The following is a 22,802-nucleotide window of genomic DNA, read 5'->3' as shown; positions in this document are numbered from 1 at the left end:
AGACTAAAGATATAAAGAAGATTCGAGGCATGTTGACTAGGTTCTGTTGGAGTGGGAAAAAGGCTAAAGTTAAATTGGAATATCTCTATGGGAAAAGAACAGAGGGAGGCCTGGGGTTGCCTGACATTAAACAATATAATTGGGCCTGTTTAGCTAGACACTTAGCAGATTGGATTATGGAAACAGAAGAGCATACGGCATGGAATATTGAGTGTGCATTGTTTAGACCATATCATCCCTATTATATGATGCACGTTGAGAGTAAAATGTTACCAAAGGAATGGAAACATCATATTTTATTGCACCCAATGAGATGTATATGGCAGTACATATTGAGGAGATTAAATAAGAACCCACGATGTACGGACCTCCTCCCACTAGTAGGAAATGGAGCATTCGAACCAGGGAATGCTTACCCGAAATTTATTAAGTGGGCACAGGAGGGAGTGGTATTAGTGGCAGATGTTATGCAAGATACGGGAAAGATTATATCAAGGGAGGCTTTAGAGGACTTGGTGGGAGTAGAGAACGTGACATGGTATGCTTACTGCCAGATCCACAGCTATATTGAGAAATTACTTAGAGAAAAATGTGATAGAGGGATGTATGAGTTGCTGGTGAATTTGTTTTTGCCTCAGGGAAGAGAACAGACTACGGTGTCCACACTGTATAAACAGCTAAGCTTGATTGCTAAGCATCATAGTTATGAAGCAGTGGCAAGACGATGGTCTGAGGATTTACAGGTAGAGATCAGCAGTGGAGATATAGTCCAATCACTAAAGGAGATAGTGCATAAAGTGGCTAGTGCCAGATATAGGGAGATACAATTTAGAATCATTATGAGAGCGTATTTTTCTCCCATACAGGCTTATTACGCAGGTAGATTGCAAGAAACACATTGCAGTAAATGTAATTTTCAGAGAGCAACACTGTATCACATGTTCTGGGGATGTCTGGTTATACAAAAATTTTGGGGTCCAGTGCTGGAATATTGTGAGGCCTTGCTGCACAGGAAGCTTCGGCTAGAGACTAAAACTGTTGTGCTTGGACTAAGGGGACGAGGGTCAATAATGCGACATAAAGAAAGTCTATTTATCTATAAGGTACTAATTGTTGGGAAGCAATGTATATTACAACATTGGACACAAGATATAGGACCATCCTTCTGGCAATGGAGGAGCTCGCTTCACTCCCTGGTGCGAATGGAAGCACGTGCTATGTCCAGTAGCCCTAGAAATAGACAACGGTTTTGGGAAGTCTGGGAACCATATGTACAGGCTCTATCAAGCAGAGCTCGTAGTTTATTGGTGAACACACTCACGGGAAAGGAAGGGAAGGAAAGTTAATGATATATATGTTTATTGATTAATGGTGATATGAGAATTATACGGTTCAGGTATAGGGGGGGGAAGGGGGGTGGGGGGAAGGGGAAGGGTACCTTTAAAACTTTTGATGACACTTTAGATATGATTATGTTAAGAAACAAAACGGACAAAGACTTGGATTAAGTAAATGTTTATTGACTATATTTGTTATTGACTGTGACATCAATAAAACAGTTCAAACATAAAAAAAAAAAGACAAACCTAAGTCTACTTCCCACCATATGTTGACATTTCATTCGCCTTTTGCTTGGCTCGCTGTGCTCCAGTCTCCACCCTGGTGCATTTATTTTAAGCAGTTGCTACAGTTTCTCACTAAATGTCTAGGATTGTGGGGTTTTTTTCTTAATTCTCTTTTATTTTATTAAACAGAAACCAGAAGCATCAATACAGTAGAGTAACAATTCGAACTACTGTTGAAATAAACATGCAGTTTCTTAACTGTGTGCAGTTGTCTCCGATAACACAACACAACAGTAATCTTACAACATTTGACACAAAATACAATAAAATAGCTAAAATGGTGTAATTTTTACCTAGTATCTCTACAAAATCCTAATTGGTGTGGAACAGCTGGAGGTAAATCGATTTTTCACTCATTCAAAAAGTACAAAGACCAGGAGAGACTCGATGAAATTACATGGAAATGCTTTTAAAACAAATATGAAGAAATATTTTTTTCACGCAAAGAATAGTTATGTTCTGGAACTTGCTGCCGGAGGATGTGGTAACAGCAATTAGCGTATCTGGGTTAAAAAAGGTTTAGACAAGTTCCTGGAGGAAAAGTCCATAGTGTGCTATTGAGACAAATATGGGGAAGCCACTGCTGTCCCTGGGATTGGAAGCATGGAATGTTGCAACGATTTGGGTTTCTACCAGGAACTTGTGACTACTACTACTACTTATCATTGTGACCTGGATTGGCCACTGCTGGAAGCATAAGTACATACAGTGGTGGAAATAAGTATTTGATCCCTTGCTGATTTTGTAAGTTTGCCCACTGACAAAGACATGAGCAGCCCATAATTGAAGGGTAGGTTATTGGTAACAGTGAGAGATAGCACATCACAAATTAAATCCGGAAAATCACATTGTGGAAAGTATATGAATTTATTTGCATTCTGCAGAGGGAAATAAGTATTTAATCCCTCTGGCAAACAAGACCTAATACTTGGTGGCAAAACCCTTGTTGGCAAGCACAGCGGTCAGACGTCTTCTGTAGTTGATGATGAGGTTTGCACACATGTCAGGAGGAATTTTGGTCCACTCCTCTTTGCAGATCATCTCTAAATCATTAAGAGTTCTGGGCTGTCGCTTGGCAACTCGCAGCTTCAGCTCCCTCCATAAGTTTTCAATGGGATTAAGGTCTGGTGACTGGCTAGGCCACTCCATGACCCTAATGTGCTTCTTCCTGAGCCACTCCTTTGTTGCCTTGGCTGTATGTTTTGGGTCATTGTCGTGCTGGAAGACCCAGCCATGACCCATTTTTAAGGCCCTGGCGGAGGGAAGGAGGTTGTCACTCAGAATTGTACGGTACATGGCCCCATCCATTCTCCCATTGATGCGGTGAAGTAGTCCTGTGCCCTTAGCAGAGAAACACCCCCAAAACATAACATTTCCACCTCCATGCTTGACAGTGGGGACGGTGTTCTTTGGGTCATAGGCAGCATTTCTCTTCCTCCAAACACGGCGAGTTGAGTTCATGCCAAAGAGCTCAATTTTTGTCTCATCTGACCACAGCACCTTCTCCCAATCACTCTCGGCATCATCCAGGTGTTCACTGGCAAACTTCAGACGGGCCGTCACATGTGCCTTCCGGAGCAGGGGGACCTTGTGGGCACTGCAGGATTGCAATCCGTTATGTCGTAATGTGTTACCAATGGTTTTCGTGGTGACAGTGGTCCCAGCTGCCTTGAGATCATTGACAAGTTCCCCCCTTGTAGTTGTAGGCTGATTTCTAACCTTCCTCATGATCAAGGATACCCCACGAGGTGAGATTTTGCGTGGAGCCCCAGATCTTTGTCGATTGACAGTCATTTTGTACTTCTTCCATTTCTTACTATGGCACCAACAGTTGTCTCCTTCTCGCCCAGCGTCTTACTGATGGTTTTGTAGCCCATTCCAGCCTTGTGCAGGTGTATGATCTTGTCCCTGACATCCTTAGACAGCTCCTTGCTCTTGGCCATTTTGTAGAGGTTATAGTCTGACTGATTCACTGAGTCTGTGGACAGGTGTCTTTCATACAGGTGACCATTGCCGACAGCTGTCTGTCATGCAGGTAACGAGTTGATTTGGAGCATCTACCTGGTCTGTAGGGGCCAGATCTCTTACTGGTTGGTGGGGGATCAAATACTTATTTCCCTCTGCAGAATGCAAATAAATTCATATACTTTCCACAATGTGATTTTCCGGATTTAATTTGTGATGTGCTATCTCTCACTGTTACCAATAACCTACCCTTCAATTATGGGCTGCTCATGTCTTTGTCAGTGGGCAAACTTACAAAATCAGCAAGGGATCAAATACTTATTTCCACCACTGTAAGTAATGCCACACTGGGGAAAGACCAAGGGTCCATCAAGCCCAACATCTTGTCCACGACAGCGGCCAATCCAGGCCAAGGGCACCTGGCAAGCTTCCCAAACGTACAAACATTCTATACATGTTATTCCCAGAATTGTGGATTTTTCCCAAGTCCATTTATTAGCGGTTTATGGACGTGTCCTTTAGGAAACCGTCTAACCCTTTTTAAAACTCTGCCAAGCTAACCGCCTTCACCATGTTCTCCGGCAACGAATTCCAGAGTTTAATTACGCGTTGGGTGAAGAAACATTTTCTCCAATTTGTTTTAAATTTGCTACATTGTAGTTTCATCGCATGCCCCCTAGTCCTAGTATTTTTGGAAAGCGTGAACAGACACTTCACATCCACCTGTTCCACTCCACTCATTATTTTATATACCTCTATCATGTCTCCTCTCAGCCGTCTCTTCTCCAAGCTGAAAAGCCCTAGCCTCCTTAGTCTTTCTTCATAGGGAAGTCGTTCCATCCCCGCTATCATTTTAGTCGCCCTTCGCTGCACCTTTTCCAATTCCACTATATCTTTCTTGAGATGCGGCGACCAGAATTGAACACAATACTCAAGGTGCAGTCGTACCATGGAGCGATACAACGGCATTATAACATCCTCACACCTGTTTTCCATACCTTTCCTAATAATACCCAACATTCTATTTGCTTTCCGAGTTGCAGCAGCACACTGAGCAGAAGGTTTCAGTGTATTATCGACGATGACACCCAGATCCCTTTCTTGGTCCGTAACTCCTAACGTGGAACCTTGCATGACGTAGCTATAATTCGGGTTCTTTTTTCCCACATGCATCACCTTGCACTTGGTCACATTAAACGTCATCTGCCATTTAGCCGCCCAGTCTCGTAAGGTCCTTCTGTAATTTTTCACAATCCTGTCGCGAGTTAACGCTTTGAATAACTTTGTGTCATCAGCAAATTTAATTACCTCGCTAGTTACTCCCATCTCTAAATCATTTATAAATATATTAAAAAGCAGCGGTCCTAGCACAGACCCCTGAGGAACCCCACTAACTACCCTTCTCCATTGTGAATACTGCCCATTTAACCCCACTCTCTGTTTTCTATCCTTCAACCAGTTTTTAATCCACAATAGGACTTTTCCTCGTATTGGCTAGATGGACCACTGGTTTGACCCAGTATGGCTGTTCGTAATCAATTGTGAATATAACAAGCAAATAAACCCCGTAACCCTTAAAGAAGTTTCCCAAAGCCATAAGTGTGGAAAAGAAAATGCCCATTTGAGTCACATGTTCTGGTCCTGCCCTGTTATTCAACAATTCTGGAAGGCCTTGGCGATACACGTTTCATCCATGTGGAGAGTGAGATGGCGACATACTCCCAATCAATTATTCGGGGACTACTCTATGCAGGGACAACCTAAGCCAGGCTTGCGTACCTTTTTACACAGAACTTTACTGATGGGGAAAAAAGCAATTTTACAACTTTGGATGACCACAGACACCCCCACTTTAGCTCAATGGCGTTCACTCATGATTTACATGTGCTCACTTGAACGCAGTGGTATTGCGGATTTGGCAGGGATTAAGGGAGACCTTTTCTGTACAGCCTGGGCACCTTTTTGGGACACATTGACTTCAGTAGCCCGCAGTAGAATCTTGAATTCCTGAGGATGGGGGGGGAGGGTGGTGTGGAAATGGGAGGGGGAGGGAGGGGGGAAAATGTTGAAAAATTGGTACTTGCATGAGAAAGGACTGGTTAGATCCGCATTGTAACGTTTTATACATTGCTTGTGTCCTGTTACTGTGCTTTATGTTAATAAACATGAGTTAAACAAAAAAAAAAAGAAGTTTCCCAATAATCCCTCCTTCACCCCAGCAATCCAAGTATATGAAAGAATCTACTGTATTGGACACGAGAGCAAAAGCATTAATGTTAAGCATTTTAACAACTTATCTATTCAGAATCATACTACACACTACATCTGAGGTTGTTTTTAGTGTAAACAATTTTATTGATGACGAGTCCAACAATTACACTAAGAATCCAATCGCAGAACATATATAGAGAGAAAGGGATAGTTTCGTACAAACCGTCATCACACTTTTTTACAATTTTATCCCCCCTCCCCACCCACTATTCCAATTTAAAGCATCTATTAAATCTATTAGTGATGACAACCTGAATACCAAAAAACAAGCAAACGCCAAATGGCTAAAGAGGTATCAGCAACAGAATAAACAAGAGAAGTACCCCTTCGCAACTCCCCCAACCCAGGAATCTCCCTCAATCGAGGCATAACAACTATAAAAGGGAAATGAGGGTTCTATTTTTTCCGACTCTCACCATCCCACAGAGAGATAAGGAGCATTCCCAGCAGCCCCCCATCCATCAGGACCCACCCCCCTCTCCTATGAGAATAGAGAAGTAGAACAAAACTGGAGAAATAGGAACACACCTTCGAGTGTCACAGACGTAGGGTACTAAGGAGCAGGCTTTGCGTTCGAGGAGAGAAGTGCTGTACAAAAGGCTCCCAAACCAACCAAAACCATTTTCTACGTTTCGCTGCGAGACTGGCATAATGGATCTCCCAGATTAATAATAGCTGGACAGTATTGCGTCCGTGCCACAGATTGGTGGTATCTTTGTCTAGGGTTATGATTAAGCAGCCTTGGAGCACTAGTAAGATCTAATCTATACACTTATATTCTGCCCTCCATGTAGGCCCAGAGTGGATTACGATAAGATAACTGACAAATTTAATCGGGAAGTAGAAGATGCAGACATCTAAGAACGTGACTTTGTTTCAGGTTTTGGAGCACACACTTTTTCCAAGTATTTAATCACATTTATTAAGAACTTGTCAGCTATGTTAGTGTCATGCAAAGCTCTTCCTTTATTCTCTTGTATCCAAGTATATCAATATCTTGTATGTTGAGTAATTCCCCTCAAGTTGAGATTTAAACCAGGATAGTACATTGTAGGCTTCATTGACCATTTAATTTTTTCATGAGATGATGCTGGCTAGGTCTTGGATGAGCTCTGCTCTATACTCAGAGACTGGGTTAACTATTCTCTGGCAGGATTTGTTAGCTGCGTCATGGGTGAGCTCTGCTGTGTGTCCAGAGATCTAATGGTCAAAAATGGGTCTCACAATCCATTCTTTTGTTGTTTCTATATCTGTGTATCTACTTCAAATTTGCTTCTCTCCTGCTGGTGTCCTGTTACTGCAGATCTTCGTAGATGGAGCTCAGTTCTTTTTGTGTGCCTTTGGTATTCTCTGCACCCTTCTTTGGTGGTGGTAAGATCAGTTTTCAATATTAATTAAATTTATAGCCCACTATCTCCAACATCACAGCAGGTTACAACCTTGTATAATCACAAAAACAATAAAAACTACAATAAATCAATTAAAAACCCTGTCTCCTTTCTCTCTGTTATCTCTATTTCTTCCTCTTTTTCTTTTTTCTCTTCTTTTTTTTTTTTTTTTTTACTCCGGTTCTGACTTTTCTCTTGTGTTGACAACATCACCAACAAAAGGAGAGAGCGGTCGAAGGTGCCTTACATTGTGCGGCAGTGTGTGGAGGAGATTGAACGCCGAGGCATGGAGGAAGTAGGGATATACCGTGTCTCTGGAGTGGCTACTGATATTCAGGCTCTGAAGACTGCTTTCGATGCTAGTAAGTAAGCATTACTTCTGAATTTCAGATAAACATAAAACTTCTCGTGTAAACCATAAAAATGGGTTATTTACGGGTCCTTTGACTAACCTGCAGTAAGCGCTAGTGTGCACTTATCACAGGACACACTCAGGCAGCTTAGTAAAAGGACCCCTTAATTTGCTATACTGCCTTTCCTGAAGGCATAACAAGGCAGTTTACAGACCAGGAGTAAAATTAAGAAATGGAAGAACGCTATTCAATTTTTGTCCATTTTGTTGGAATGTGCAAAGAAAAGCTATGAGAATGGTATGGGATTTGCGTTGCAAGACGTATGAGGAGAGACTTGCTGACCTGAGCATGAATACCCTGGAGGAAAGGAGAAACAGGGGTGATATGATACAGACGTTCAAATATCTGAAAGGTATTAATCCGCAAACAAACCTTTTCCGGAGATGGGAAGGCGGTAGAACTAGAGGGCATGATATGAGATTGAAGGGGGGCAGACTCTAGAAAAATGTCAGGAAGTATTTTTTCACGGAGAGAGTGGTGGATGCTTGGAATGCTCTCCCACAGGAGGTGGTGGAGAGGAAAACGGTAACGGAATTCAAACATGCATGGGATAAACATAAAGGAATCCTGTTCCGAGGGAATGGATCCTCAGAAGCTTAGCCGAGATTGGGTGGCAGAGCTGGTGATGGGAGGCGGGGCTGGTGGTTGGGAGGCGGGGATAGTGCTGGGCAGACGGTCTGTGCCCTGAAAATGACAGATACAAATCAAGGTATGTTATACACAAAAAGTAGCGCATATGAGTTTATCTTGTTGGGCAGACTGGAAGGACCGTGCAGGTCTTTTTCTGCCGTCATCTACTATGTTACTATGATACTGTAATGTGATGAGATAGCAACATGAAAGATGCTGCTGTGGGATTAACACTGAAGCAGCATGGTAGAATGAAGCAGTTGAGACATGTTGAGATTACAACTACTAGTGTCTTGCAGATAATAAGGATGTATCTGTGATGATGAGCGAGATGGATGTTAATGCTATAGCTGGCACATTGAAACTCTACTTCCGGGAGCTTCCTGAGCCTCTATTCACAGATGAGCTGTACCCAAACTTTGCTGAGGGCATTGGTATGTATACATAGAAAGGGTTGTATAAAAGGACTGTTATGGCTCGCCCAGTTTGCCCTTTTCTGTTTGTCTGCTGTTCTGCCATAGGCCTTACTAGTTTTCCTATCATTCCCTATGCTCTGCTATTAACGTCCCTATGTGTCTGTCCTACATATGCTTCAGCTTTGCCAGTGCCTTGAAGGTTATCTCTTATTTCTTTCCCGTTTGTCTTATTCTTCCATGTCATATGATGACCACTTGTTATTGAATTTTTCATTCTGTGGGAAAAACTACCTAAGCCTGCTAGACATTTAAGTATTTGTATTGTATCTTTTCTTTCCCAGCTTACTTCCAGAGTGTACATCTTTAATTACTTTGTCTGTAACGGGCTTTTAGTGCAGCCCATGCACCATTTTGGTTGCCTTCCTTTGAACTGCCTATCAGTATCCTGCAGATGTTCACAAGGTGTAGAATTTTAACTTGTAACTTATAAATTAAACAACCTCCTTGTAGTTAATATTAAGAGCACAAGGAAAGAATATGTCAGTTTTCAGAGAGTGCTGCAGGTTGCTGTATCCCTCCAGTGTCTATGCTGGAGAATTGTATTATTGGATAGTAGAATCCAAATCTCATAGCAGGGAGGTTTCACGAAGAGCATGTGATATTATAGTGAATCTGAATCTAACTTCTACGCCATGCCTTCATTTTTACTGCTTTTTTTTTCTCTCATTCAACAGCCCTTTCAGACTCCGTTGCAAAAGAAAGCTGTATGCTAAATCTGCTACTGTCACTTCCAGAGCCCAATCTGGTGACTTTCCTCTTCCTCTTGGACCATCTAAAGAGGTAATCATGCCCCTCCCACAAGTCAGTCTCTCTACCTCTTTCCTCCAGAATATTTTCTCACCACATTACCCTTTTGTCCCTTCCCCTCACTTTGGTTCTCTCTTTTTTTTTTTTTTTTTCCTTTCTTCCTTCCTCAGAGTTGCAGAGAAGGAGAGTGTCAATAAGATGTCTCTACATAACCTAGCAACAGTGTTTGGTCCCACGTTGCTCAGACCCTCTGAGAAGGACAGCAGAATTCCTGCAAACCCCTCACAGCCCATAACGCTGACAGACAGCTGGTCACTGGAGGTCATGTCACAGGTCAGGAGTGAAAGCAGTCTGACTTTGGTAGAATTGTGACAGTTTACATTCCCTTGGGAGGCAGGAGGTTCCCAGCCATTGCCCTGGGGATGGAATATTTCTTATTCCAGATGTCATAAATGAATTGTCTCATACTCTTCTCTTGCAGGTTCAAGTTCTCCTTTACTTCCTGCAGCTGGAGACTATCCCAACACCAGATAGCAGGCGCCAGAGCATCCTGTTCTCTACAGAGGTGTAGCTACCAGGGCACAACTAGTTTGCTCACTTGAGACTTCTTTACAGCTGGATGCAGCCCAGTCCCAGCTACAGACACAACAAGGACTCTGGTGTCAACTGGTGCTGCAGCTTTGCTCAGAGCACAGCTAAAAACTGATGAGAAGGAAGACCTGCAACAGTGGCACTATAAAGCAATGGACTCTTAGCTCTATGCCACAAGTTAAAACTTTAAACACTAAGGCATGGGGCTGTCGTTTCAAATAGGGCAGAAGCCTAAGTACCTCCTTTCTATGGACTTAATTTATTATAAAGAATTCATAATGTTTTCTAATTGAATTATGTTGCTCGGAAACAGATCTCAACTTTTTTTTTATAAACTATTCATGAACGTAACGTGTGAGGACCTTGGCCTATGACATGCATAGCACAAGGTGATCGGGAAACTGCTGTTTTCACACAATGCTATTTCTTCTTGTGAGGCGTCTCGGTCCAATGAGCAATGATTGGTTTGTTCTTTTTGGAGCAATTCATAAGCGTAATATGTCTGTATTTCTTAAGAAGAAAAAAAATGGACATTTTAAGCCTTAGTTTTTTCCTTCTTGGAGCGGGGTTCTGTATGTGAATTTCTGGGATGGGCACAGGTGCCTCTTCAGGACCCTCTCTGGTTCAGTCACTGAACACTGTTTAGAATGGCACCAGTGTGTCCCTGCATAAGATGAGGTGATTCTTGTAGGCCCTGCTGTGACAGGAGCCTTGTCTGTTCCAGCTGTAGGTTTGAGTACTGCAATTAAACATTAATCCAGGCCAGGACACCCCATTCTCTAAGGGAAGAGTATTCTGAGTAGAGAATGAGGTAATAGTGGTCCTCAGAGAAAGTTTTAGCATAGAATAGTTCCCATTTTCTTCTCAATGTGTCTGTCAGCAGAAAGGCATTTTAAAACTAGAGCCAAAGCAGTTCTACCATGGCAGTAAAAGTCCCCAACAAGCCTCAGGCTTAATACATTTATGACTAGCCTGAAAGACCCACTTCCTTCACCAGGTCAATGTAGAATGAAGCACATTTACAGGCTCTGTTACAAGAATTATGTGAAGGTGTTTGTTTTCATTGCTGTAAAGACTTTAGAATTGAGGAATGGGCTTGCACGCAGGCCAGTGATAATGATACTGCACAGTATTTCACATATTATGTTTCTTCTGTAGTTTAAAGTGGTACATTTTTTTGATGCATGCTGCCTTCACTGGTGCTGTAAAGATGCAGGGTCCCTACTTGTTTGGGACTTCTAAAATGAAGTTCAAGGTCTTCTCCACAGGTTAGTGGGAACATAGTACATGCATATACTGACCCCTTGCAGACATTGTAGTTGGCTTCCCTAAAGCAGCCAAGATGCAACAGATGTTTGAACTGTACATAGCACAAAAAAAAATCAGATATGCCAATTCACTGGAACTGATTCCACCAACACTTTTCCTGGTAAGAAGGAAGCGAATTAGGAGGAGGTGTGGAGGCCATTCTAGGTAAGCCAATTAACTATGTCCATTTTAGGAAGAAAATACTGGAGCAACAGTACAGGGAGCAAGGAGAGCTGAAGTGGAAGTCTCGATGGTACAGTGGAATAGGTGCAGCCTATGGTGGTTGGAATGTGCCTGAACAGGGGTCCTAGTTCCTGAAGACTTCTTTCCCCAATATATCAAATTCAGTGGAGAGGTCTCTCAAGGTGAAAGACCAGGGAGAGCTGGCCTAAAATGTACTTGCTGTGGAAGCTGAGGATCTCTAACTTCATGCAGTGGTGTGACAGAGGGGGGATGACTGGAGCATGAAACAGTCCTGGAAAGATGGATCATCTTTGTAGTTTCTTCTGTATACAAAGAGCTTCCATGTGTTAAATGTAGAAGAACTTTCTTCTATTTAAGCTGTAAAACAAAATAAAGGAAGTCTTAGGAAGGAGAGCAGAGCAGGAGGATGCATCCATTAGACAGGGTGCCTAGAAAGAGACTAGAGCAGAAGTGGGCAGCAGGTGGCTAGCATGTGCTAAGGCCTTTTCCTGGTTTTTCTAAGCTCTAGGACAGTGGTTTTCAACCCAGTCCTTGGGACATACCTAACCAGTCAAGTTTTCAGGATTCCTACAATAAATATTTAAGAGCTGGATTTGCATGTGATGGAGGGCAGCACATGCAAATCTAATGCATATTTATTATGGAAATCCTAAAAACCCAGCTGGCTGGATGTGCTCCATGGACTGGGTTGAGAACTACTAATCTAGGAGAGCTAATCTATCCATGGTGTGTTTGGATAATGTCACCAGTGTGTGGCTGATTCATCCTGCTTCAGCATGGAGAAAATCAATCTCCAGGAGGTTGCAAGAATAACCAGTGTTCTTAATGCTTTTTCAAATTCTGATTATACTGGATTCAAAAATTCCCCCTCCTCCCCCCCTCCCCCCCCATTTCGAGAAAACCATCTAATGAAGTTACAACTACCTTAATTTTGCCATAAAGAAAAATTCTGGCTTGAGAACAATAGTTACAAGCAAGAGGGCTCTAAGGAGTAGTGGGCTAAACCCCCTCTGGAAGGCACTGTAACAAACTTACTTAATGCCAAAGGACATGTCCCTGTATCAAATCACTTCACTAAAGAGCTTGATTTAAGATATGGAGGATTCAACATGGCCTGTTTCTCTCAACTGGCTGTTACCCCCAGCAGGCTTGTGATTTTTCCCTCTACATCCATAAACCTTCTGCCCAAATGAAGAACCTTCATCAAACAAAGCTCTCTGGTTAGAAACCTTAGAAAATGTTAAAAAATGTTAAGTAGAAAATAAATACCGAGTTAAACTGAGCAGCCACCACAAGCTCTGATTTCTAGACTACTATTAATACTTGGCCAGTGACCTGTCTGACCTGAGATTGGAAAAGGCAGCAGCACAAAAGAAAATACAAGATGTGGTTTTCTTTAAATCTTTTAATTTCTAAGGATAAAAAGTTTTTGAATTCCGTATTAATATTATTTGAAAGTCATTATTGGTCAGTGGCTGAGTTTTTATATAGAGCTAAATAAAATTGCTGTCCGTATTTTGTTATGTTGTTTTAAGATTGGAGTGTTGGGAACTTGGGAAGTAAAGGTATCTTCTAGATGTTTTGCAAGTGCTGCCGTCTTGATGCTTTGATTGGATAATAGGGTTGCCAACTTCAAATTTACCCGATAGGGTTGATCCACTCCTAGTTTACTCCACTGCATGCTGGGACTTGTAGTCCTGATTTCCCAATTGTATTTCTAAAAAAAAAAGAAAGAAAGAAAAGGCAAGATAAGTCCCCTGTATACAGTGGGGTAAGTCTGAAGCCAGGTTGCAAATTAACAAGAGTAAGGTGATATAGAGGCATATTTTCAAAGCACTTAGACTTACAAAGTTACATAGTAACTTATGGAACTTTGCAAGTCTAAGAGCTTTGAAAATGAGCCCCCATAGTGTACAGGTACAGCACCAGTTACATTTATTCTGAGGTGTAATAAGGCAGATAGTGCTAATTGGGTGTCATAATTCCTTCCCACACTTAAAGGCACACTGTTGGACTTTTGTACTTATTTTCAGTTCTATGTTGTTGTGATGTAATTTCTCTGTTTGAATTATTTTTGATGATAAGATGTAAAGTTGAATAGCTGACATTTCAAACTGGTGCTACAGTGTAGCAGTATCATCATCTTTCTTGAAAAGATGCATTTTAATTTGTATGCAAACTACTCTAAATTTGAACAGAAATGCATAGATTTCTCAGTGCTCTGAACTTCATCATTGTGGTTTGTTTTGTGCAGTAGAGAGCTGGTAACTGAAAAAGAAGGGAGACCTGGCTATAGGCAAAGTGTTTTGTTGTTTTTTTTTATTTGTTTTGTGATGGCTCACTCTACCCTTGCTGGAAATAGCAGTGAACTAGGTTGAAAAGCTTTCTCATAATACTAGTCTCAGCTTGTTGCAATGAACTCCCACTTAAACTAAGAATTGGGCAAATATTTGATTTTCAGAGCCCTTTCTTAATGCTCTCATCAGCTTTTAGGTGCTGGTCTTTATATAAATTTTCACTTTTTTACCTTTCATCTTCTACAAGTCACCTCCACAGTGAAAATGAGGCTTGTCTTAATTTAGCTTTGCTCCTTTTCTGCTTGTGAGAGTAGGGCTTGCTTTGTTTGCATTGAGGCTGCAGATAACAAGTGATTAAAAACATAGTCCAACCCTGACTAATCAAATCAGCCAGGAAACTTCTTCCTCCAATACTACTTTACCCCTTCCTTTTCTTCTAGTCCCACCCTAATTCTCACTACCTCTCTTCAGACTATGGCGGCCCTATTTTCATTATCGCTTTACATTCTTTTATAACCTTTCTTCTTAACGCCCCCCCCCCCCCCCCCCCCATACACACACACACACACACACTTTAGCCAGCCCAATTCAACCCACTAACTGAAGGGAATGAAGGAGGGATGAGAAAATGATAGCATGACCCCACCTCCTTAGACTTTCTGAAGCAGCATTTGCTAAGTTAGTCGGTATCCAGAACTGATGCGTGGGAAGACCAATATATGCAAGTTTATGTAAAGCTTTTAAGGGATTTTCCTACCTCTTTTTCTTATTGTGTTCTTAGTCTGTCCTGCTTTTTTTTTCTTGTTTTTCTATGAGTCTTTTCTTTGGTTCTTTCTCCCCATCTAGTTTTCTTAAACATATACTAACCAATCACTTCTCATGTCTTGGTCTCACTTCTTCTCTCCTATCAATTCCTACCATTGCCTTCTCTTAAGCCTACTCTCTTTCTACTTTGCCTACAGCAGTGAAACCTGAGTTAGATTGTTCTAGCACATGCTAGGGAGCAAATACTACTACTACTACTACATAGCATGATAACTCTCACCTAAGCAGTGTGGGGTTTTTTTTTGGGGGGGGGGGGGAGCAAAAAAGGTGCCATACTCAAATGCTAGGCCACCCTTCAGGGGTGAGGTGATCACTGAGGGACCCACCACCCCACAATAGCGAGGCCCCCTGCAACCAGTCACAGAATCTATGACAAGGCAGAATTGGTGTGTAGAGCCTGAGCTCTTTCATTAAAACATGGGGTCCACGGGTCAAAATTTTAGCAGACAGTGGAAACGGTGCTGATACTCAGTACCCCCAAGTACCCCCTCAAAGCAAGCCCTGCACCTAGGTAAACAGGCCCCTTAATTTCTTCTAGACCAGTGTTTCCCAAGTTGGTCCTGGAGTACCTCCTTGCCAGTCAGGTTTTCTGGATATCCACAATTAATATGCATGAGATTGATTTGCACTGCCTCCATTGTATGCAAAACATTCATGCATATTCATTGGTGGATATCCTGAAAACCTGACTGCAAGGGGTACTCCAGGACCAACTTGGGAAACTCTGTTCTAGACCACCTGCAAGCTATTGAAAGTACCAGCCACATTTCCCAGTAGCTGTTCCCTGAGTGCCCTCTACCTCCAGTGAAGGTGCCCCCACAGGCAAAACTTCCCAGCCAGAAATACCCTCCCCTTTCAAAACAACTTACCCATTTTGTAACTGGTATCAGCAAGGGCAGGAGCTACTGGGGATTGCTACTTGACCCCAGGGACAAAGGCCTGGGGAGTGGGGGTGCTCGGGCAGCATCTGCTAGGAACCATGGCTAGTGCCTTTAAGATGGGGTCTTATGCTTCTGGGATGGTGGAGTAACGTTGCTTGTGAGGTTGTTCCCAAGCAGCGTTATGCATATACCACAGGATTCAGGAAACTGTGGTATTGATATATTGCAGGTTGGAGATTCCTGAGGTAAAGCCAAGGTGGTGTAAAGCCTGACTTACCAGACCATGATAGCAACCTGTAGCAGTCAGTTACTAAGGGGAGGGGGTTATGTGTCTCACTAACTAGTGGTTAAGTGAGATAGTACTCATTGCCTTGCTACAGTGGTACCCTGTGGCTTAAACTTAAACAAGATCCTTTCAACCATTGACAGTGCCATCTAATGACTAGATATATTGTCCAAAATGTAATTCTTTAATAGGAAAAGGGACCTCAGATGAAGCTGCATGACACACTTGCCCCGACTGTGGCTTGTTTTTATATCATGAACAAACATTCAAGCACTGGTCCAAAAAACCTATTTGATAATCTTTTATTCTTAACAACATATATATATTTTGCTTTCTTTGTTTCTTATTATATTAAATGCCTTCATTTTACATATCAAATTAGTTGCCCCTTAATTGCAACGTAAACTATACAACGCCACTTATCTTGGAGAAGGTCCTTTTTCTTTAGGAGTGCAACTTTTTGCAAAACATATATATATAAAGAATAGAAGATTATCAAATAGCTTTTTTGGACCATGCTTGAATGTTTGCTCATTATATTTAAAAAAAAAACACACACACACTAGTTTGGGCTATTGAATCACACAGCTTTGTCTGAGGTCCTTTTTTTCTATTAAAGAATTCAATTTTAATGAAAAGTATTTAGAGTGGGGCTGTTCATTGATTTAAAATTTTTAATTGCATGATTAATCACATCCCCACTCACATTTCCTCCTGTTCAGTACAAAATGTAGACAGTAAGAAGTAAATTCTCAAAACTGACGTTTCAATTACTAAACTGAAAATAACTTTTTTTTTTTTTTTTTTTTTTTACCTTTGTGGTCTGGTGATTTTGTTTTTCCTAATCATCTTGTTCCCTGTCTCTGTGCTCTGAACTCTGTTTCCAAGACCTCCTGTCCATTCACTATCTTTTCTCTCCTCCTTTCTTCTTCACTTCCTGCTCTATATTCATATTTAACGTCCAACTTTCTTCCATTTTTCTGCATACTTCTCATGTCTATCTAGTTTCCAACTCTTCACTTTCCCTCTATTCATGGGCTCCAAATCCATCCTTCTCTTCCTTTCCCTTTGCATTTCCCCTTTCTTCCCTTTTCCTACCTTCTGTTCATGTCCACTGTCTCCTTTCTTTCCTTTTTCATCCCCAATTTCCACATCTATCCCTCTCTTCCCCTGCCATCCAGCATCACCCCTTTCCCTTTTTTCTCTCTTCCCCAACCATCCAGTATTGCTCCTCTCCATCATCCACCATTGATCCATCTCTCTCTCTTTCCTCTCACCATCCAGCATCACCTCTCTCTCCCCCCACTGTTCAGTGTCACCCATCTTTTCGCTCTCATACACCATCCAACATTACTGTCTCTCGGTCCTGCCCCCCCTCAACCATCTACTATCACTCCGTCTCGCTCCTCCTTTCCCCACCACCACTACCAAAAAATAAAACCATCATCCCTCGCTGCTCCACCTCTCTCCCTACCCCAACCATCTATTATTGTCTTGTATCCCTTATATCCTATATTGCCCCATCTTTTCCCCTCCCCATAGTGTGCACTGCCCCATCCCCGTATTCCACGTTGTTCTCTTTCCTCATCCTCCATATCGTGTCTCTTCCCCCCCCCCCCAGCTCCCTTATCTAGCTTTGCCACGTCTTGTCTCCCACTGGCTTACTCATTTTAGATGGTTTGGAGATCGTCTGCCACTCCCTTGCTTCTCTCTTCACCATGGCTGTAATGGCAGCAATCAAAAGACAGGTGCAGGGATGGTGCCCTCTGTGTGCTGCTGCTGGCTCTGCTGGACTCAGAAACAGGAAGTTATATACTTCCTGTTTCTGGGTCCAGCAGAGCCAGCAGCAGCACGCAGAGGGGAACATCCTTGCACCTGTCTTCTACTTGCTGCTGCTACAGCCACAGTGAAATAGAAGTTGCTTACCTATAACAGTAGTTCTCCTTGGACAGATGATCTTGTAGCCACACAAGTGAAGTGACTCCCGTGATGTCACTAACCCGGACCCATAGCAAAGCATCAAACTATAAAGTTATTTACATACGCTCTTGTGCAGATTCCCGCTCCCTGAGCCAGTATAAAGTGCAGACTGACACCGCCCCTTTTCAGTTAGATAATAGCTGGTGCCAACTTCAGGGAGGGTTGGGAGGGATTGTGTGGCTGCAAGATCATCTATCCAAGGAGAACTACTGTTACATGTAAGCACCTTCTATTTGTCCTTGGACAGAGGATCTTGCAGCCACACAAGTGAAGACTCCCAAGCTACACAGGTAACAGATTAAGAAAACAGCTAATGTCTATTGAAAGAAAAAAAAAATGGTACCTGTGTGAGGAGGAGGAGGTGGTGGTAGTTGACACCTCATAGAACAGAAGGCAATACAGCCTGTCAACGGCATCAGTAGAGGAAGTTGTATCGATGCAATAATGCTTGGTAAAAGTGTGCATCGTTGACCATGTAGCTGCTCTGCAGCTGTCCTGCAAAGGAGTTCTTTGTAAGTTAGCCGTTGTGGCTGCCATGGCCCTGAGATTGTGAGCTGTCACATGAGGGATGAGATGATTGTGCCAACTGATACCACAAAGCAATCCACTGAGATAACGTTCCTTTTGTCACTGGTTGTGGATGTAGAGTAGACCGAAGAGAGAGAAATAATTGAGATGGTCTATCCTTAAAGTTGGTTCTTTCAAGATAAAAGGGTAACTGCTCTTAAACAGTCTAGAGTATTAAATCTGTGCTCCTCAGAATCATATGGAGGAGGATAAAAAGTTGGCAGAATTATCACCTGATTTAAGTTATAAGGTGAGATTACCTTAGGCAAGAACTTTGGGTGAGTGCGAAGCACAGCCTTATCATGAAGTAACTGTGTAAATGGGGGATAATGGACTAGATCCTGAATGTCACTAATATGTTGTAGCTGAAGTCAAAGTGATCAAAAACAGTGTCTTCCAGATAAGGTATTTGATATCTGTGCTGTGAAGTGGTTCAAAAGGCAAACTCATAAGTCCATTAAGCACTAAATTAAGGTCCCATGCTGGTGCTGGCGGACGAATGGGAGGGTAAAGTTGCATGAGACCCTTAAGAAAATGTTTTGAAAGTGGATGTTGCATGAGCGTCAAATTGTCCACCAGATCATGAAACACTGACAGGGCTGCCAAATGAAGTCTTACTAATAAGATAACCCTGATTTTGGCAGATGGGATCCCAAAGTAGAGATAGAAATATGATGACAAAAATTGAACTGGCAACCTCAAGAAGTTAAGCTCAACATATACTGCAACACTGGAGACACAAAAACAAATGCATTTCCTTTTTTTTTTTTTTACTAAACACAATGCATAGACATCTGTGATGCACATTTCCCAAAGCTTACATTTTCCAGTTAATACATAAAAAATAAAGCATTTTATTCTACCTTTGTGTGTCTGAGCATTTTATTTTTCCATTACGTTGGTTCCAGTTTCTCTTTTCTGCTTTCCTGCCTTCTGCTAATTGTTTCCAGTGGCCACTGTCCATTTGTTTATCTTCTCTCCTCCTGTCTTGTTTCATTACCTTACTACACCTGTCTTTGATATATTGATCTTTCTCTTAAAGTTCTCGCCTTTGTTTTTTTTTTCCTTTTCTGTCCACAAAACTTCCACCCTTACTGTATTCACTTTTCATCTACTTATCAACTTTCTATCTCCTTCTCTCATTCCCTAGTTGTCACATTTCCCATCCTCCTATTCCCTTTTAGCTTTCATCTGCTCCCCATGACCCTGTTTTTACTCTCTGCACTCACTCTTTTGTTACTCATCTCCTTTACAACCCTCTATGGCCTCTCCCACATGGATCCACCATTCCTACCATTTCTCCTCCGTCTCTTTCTCGCCCCCTCCCCTCCCCTCCCCTCCCCATGCTTGAAGCCTGATCTGTCCCTCCCGCCTTCCCTCCCCGAGTCTGACATCTCTCCTTCCTCCCACGTTGGAATCTCCCCCTCCCTGACTGACATATCCCCTTCCTTCTCTTCTGCCCCCCCCCCCAAGTTTGACATCTAACCCTCTTCTTCCCCCCCCCCCCCCACCCTTCTTGCCCATTCCATTAGCCTATTCCTGTCCGACATCTCTCCCTCCCTAGCCTCCCCCTCTCTGAGTCCAACATCTCTCTCTTCACACACACATACTCTCTTTCCCCACTCCCTCCCCCTGGCTACAGTCTGGCATATTCCTCTTCCCCACATCTGACTTACTTACTTTGTTTTCCAACAGTTAATGGTGGCAGCAATTCCCATAATCTGCCCTGCCGCTGGTACCATCCTCTTCTCTCCACTGTGGCCTGCCTCTGAGGGAACAGGAAATTAAGTCGGAGAGGCAGGCCACAGTAAAGAGAGGAGGCTGGTGCCACCAGCAGGGAAGCATATACGAATTGCCGCTGCTGTCACTAACTTTTGGAAAAACAAAGACAGAAGGTAGACTCGGGAAGGAGGTTGAGGAAGAAAGAGGGGAGATACCCGATTGCAGCCAGGTGGGAAGGAGAAATGCCAGCCCAGGATGAAGGGGATGGAAGCAGGTAGGCTGGCTGGCGGCAGCAAGATACTGCTCCATGAAAAGTACTGCATCAGGGCCGCCCCTGCTTGGGATACTAGCTTTACTAGCCCCCATGGATTGTCTAAAATAGCAGCTGTTGATACCTGCTTGTACAGTTTATTTATTTTTTTTTTCATACTGCATGTCAGAAAGCTTCAAGCTCATGTTCTCTGGTAGTAATTACCTCTCTTATTCACTGTACAGTTAAGCATTATGCCTGAGGTGACCTCCCAGACATAACATCAGATAAAGGGAGGAACACTGTAGGAACGACTAGTCTTAAGGCCTTCAGCCCGTTAGAAAAAGAATAGCTAGTGTGTGGAACATGATCACAAACCTACTTGGCTTCCACTAAGCCCTCCTCAGAAACACTATTCTCCTGTATCACCTTTGAGGACTGGCAACACCCTTTACATTCCACATACTTAGGGGTCCTTTTACCAAGCTATGATAAAAAAAAGGGGCCCACCCTAGCATTAGTGTGTCTTTTTGATGTGCACTGAGTAGGGTTACCATATGTCTGGATTTACCCGGACATGTCCTCTTTTTGAGGACATGTCCGGGTGTTTGTCCGGATTTCTGGACAGGAGGGCGGCGGGCCTATCCTAGCTTCCCCTTCCCTTACTTACTATCTACTGCCCTGGTGGTCTAGTGACCTCTTTGGGGCAGGAAAGAGCCTCCTCTTTCCTGCCCGGAGCGCTGACCTTGACCTGCATCCTGCTGCTGTGATGGTCTCAGGATGCAAAATGGCCACTGAGAGTTGAAGCGGCCTCACGAGACTTCAACTCTCGGCGGCCATTTAAAATGAGCCAGTTCATGTGAGCTAAATGTATGTGTGGGTACACAAATAAGCAGTGTATAGGAAATGGAAAATGGGTCTTTGCCGATACCCACCATGAGCATTCTGTGAATTCAACTGTCCCCTATCCCTGATATGTCCTGTCTGTCCTAACCCTTATCCCTTGCTTGTCCTGTCTGTCTGTCATAATAAGACTGTAAGCTCTATTGAGCAGGGACTGTCTCTCCATGTTCAAGTGTGAAGCGCTGCATACGTCCAGTAGTGCTATAGAAATGATAGTAGTAGTAACCCAGCACTGAGGCCCCCTTTTACCACAGTGGGTAAAAAGCTTTCTTTTTTTGCTGGAAAATAAATATCTGTACAGTAAGTGAACCACTTGCCATCCAGCCATTTCGGGGAGGGGAGCACTTAACGTAGGGTTATCATATGGCTTCCAAAAAAGGAGGACAGATTGAGCCAGTCTGGGTTTTACTTCCATTGCTTTCAATGGAAGCAAAACCCGGACTGGATCAATGTGTCCTTTTAACGCCAGCCATTGAGGTGGCAGTAAGGGCTCCTGCACTAACCCAGCGGTGACTGGGCAGTGTGTGGTGCTACCAATTACTGATGGGTAAGCACCAGTGTTACAAAAAAAATATATATTTTTGTGGCACCAGAAATCGTATGTGTTGGGGGTGGGAACTACTGCCGGGCTCCTGTGGTAGTTCCGGATTGGTGTGTGGCAAATCTGTTGCCGCAAGCCAACCCTTTAGTAAATGTCCCTTCAGATAGCAAAAACAGATCCTGGCAGCCTCCCATGCGCATGCAAGCTACAACACCAGAGAGGGGAAAAAAAAGCACAATTTAGTCAAATCAGCCACCCATAGGCGGTCGGTGGCCCAACTGTTTGGGGAGGCTAAAGAGAGCAGGGTTAGGGGTGGAGCCAGGGGTGCCTAGTGGTTAGGGTGGTGGACCTTGGTCCTGAGGAACTGAGTTCAATTCCCACTTCAGGCACAGGCAGCTCCTTGTGACTCTGGGCAAGTCACTTAACCCTCCATTGCCCCATGTAAGCCACATTGAGCCTGCCATGAGTGGGAAAGTGCAGGGTACAAATGTAATAAAAAAAATAATAATAATTGTCTGATAACACACAGAAAAAAATAAATAAAAATAAAAGTCACAATACCTTTTATTAAATTTAGATATTAGATATGTATCATATGTCAAAGAATAAAGTGGTTGCTCAAATCATATTCTAAGCACAATCACTCAACTGCAAAACACTATGCACAACTTTGTGCAAAAACACACTCAGAACCTTACTGTACCATAAATATTACACTGGGCAGAACCTAATACACCAATATACCACCCATACGGAAAATGCAGACCGTCAACAATATGAAACAAGGGATCATATCATCACAATTTTCATGTAGAGCCACAAAACACCCTAATTCATGTTTAATGTGGGATAAAATGCCATAAATAAGTAAATAAATAAATATAAACTTTTAATGCTGAGCACCTGATTCTCAAAGTGGACATATTCCAAAC

The 22,802-nt window shown here is 42.7% G+C and overlaps 1 protein-coding gene across 2 annotated transcripts in view; it reads left to right on the top strand.

Annotated features, from left to right (window-relative positions):
• BCR (BCR activator of RhoGEF and GTPase) overlaps window positions 1–11,480 on the top strand; it is an 80,139-nt gene extending 68,659 nt beyond the window's left edge. The window contains exons 19-24 of one of the 2 annotated variants that reach the window (XR_003943758.1): window positions 7,472–7,611; window positions 8,592–8,726; window positions 9,443–9,548; window positions 9,686–9,848; window positions 9,997–11,235; window positions 11,417–11,421. Coding sequence is in view for 1 of the 2 variants with exons in the window: in XM_030218006.1 (XP_030073866.1) it covers window positions 7,472–7,611; window positions 8,592–8,726; window positions 9,443–9,548; window positions 9,686–9,848; window positions 9,997–10,086 (634 nt within the window). In the remaining variant the exon portion in view is untranslated. Of the gene's footprint in view, window positions 1–7,471; window positions 7,612–8,591; window positions 8,727–9,442; window positions 9,549–9,685; window positions 9,849–9,996 lie in introns of both variants that reach the window. The other variant, XM_030218006.1, reaches the window with a different exon arrangement.
• Window positions 11,481–22,802: the final 11,322 nt, after the last annotated feature.

The sequence above is a fragment of the Microcaecilia unicolor genome, chromosome 11 (assembly GCF_901765095.1).
Source record: "Microcaecilia unicolor chromosome 11, aMicUni1.1, whole genome shotgun sequence".
Classification (NCBI taxonomy): domain Eukaryota; kingdom Metazoa; phylum Chordata; class Amphibia; order Gymnophiona; family Siphonopidae; genus Microcaecilia; species Microcaecilia unicolor.
The sequence above is the reverse complement of the archived record's forward strand: the minus strand, read 5'-3'. Positions and strand labels throughout refer to the sequence as shown.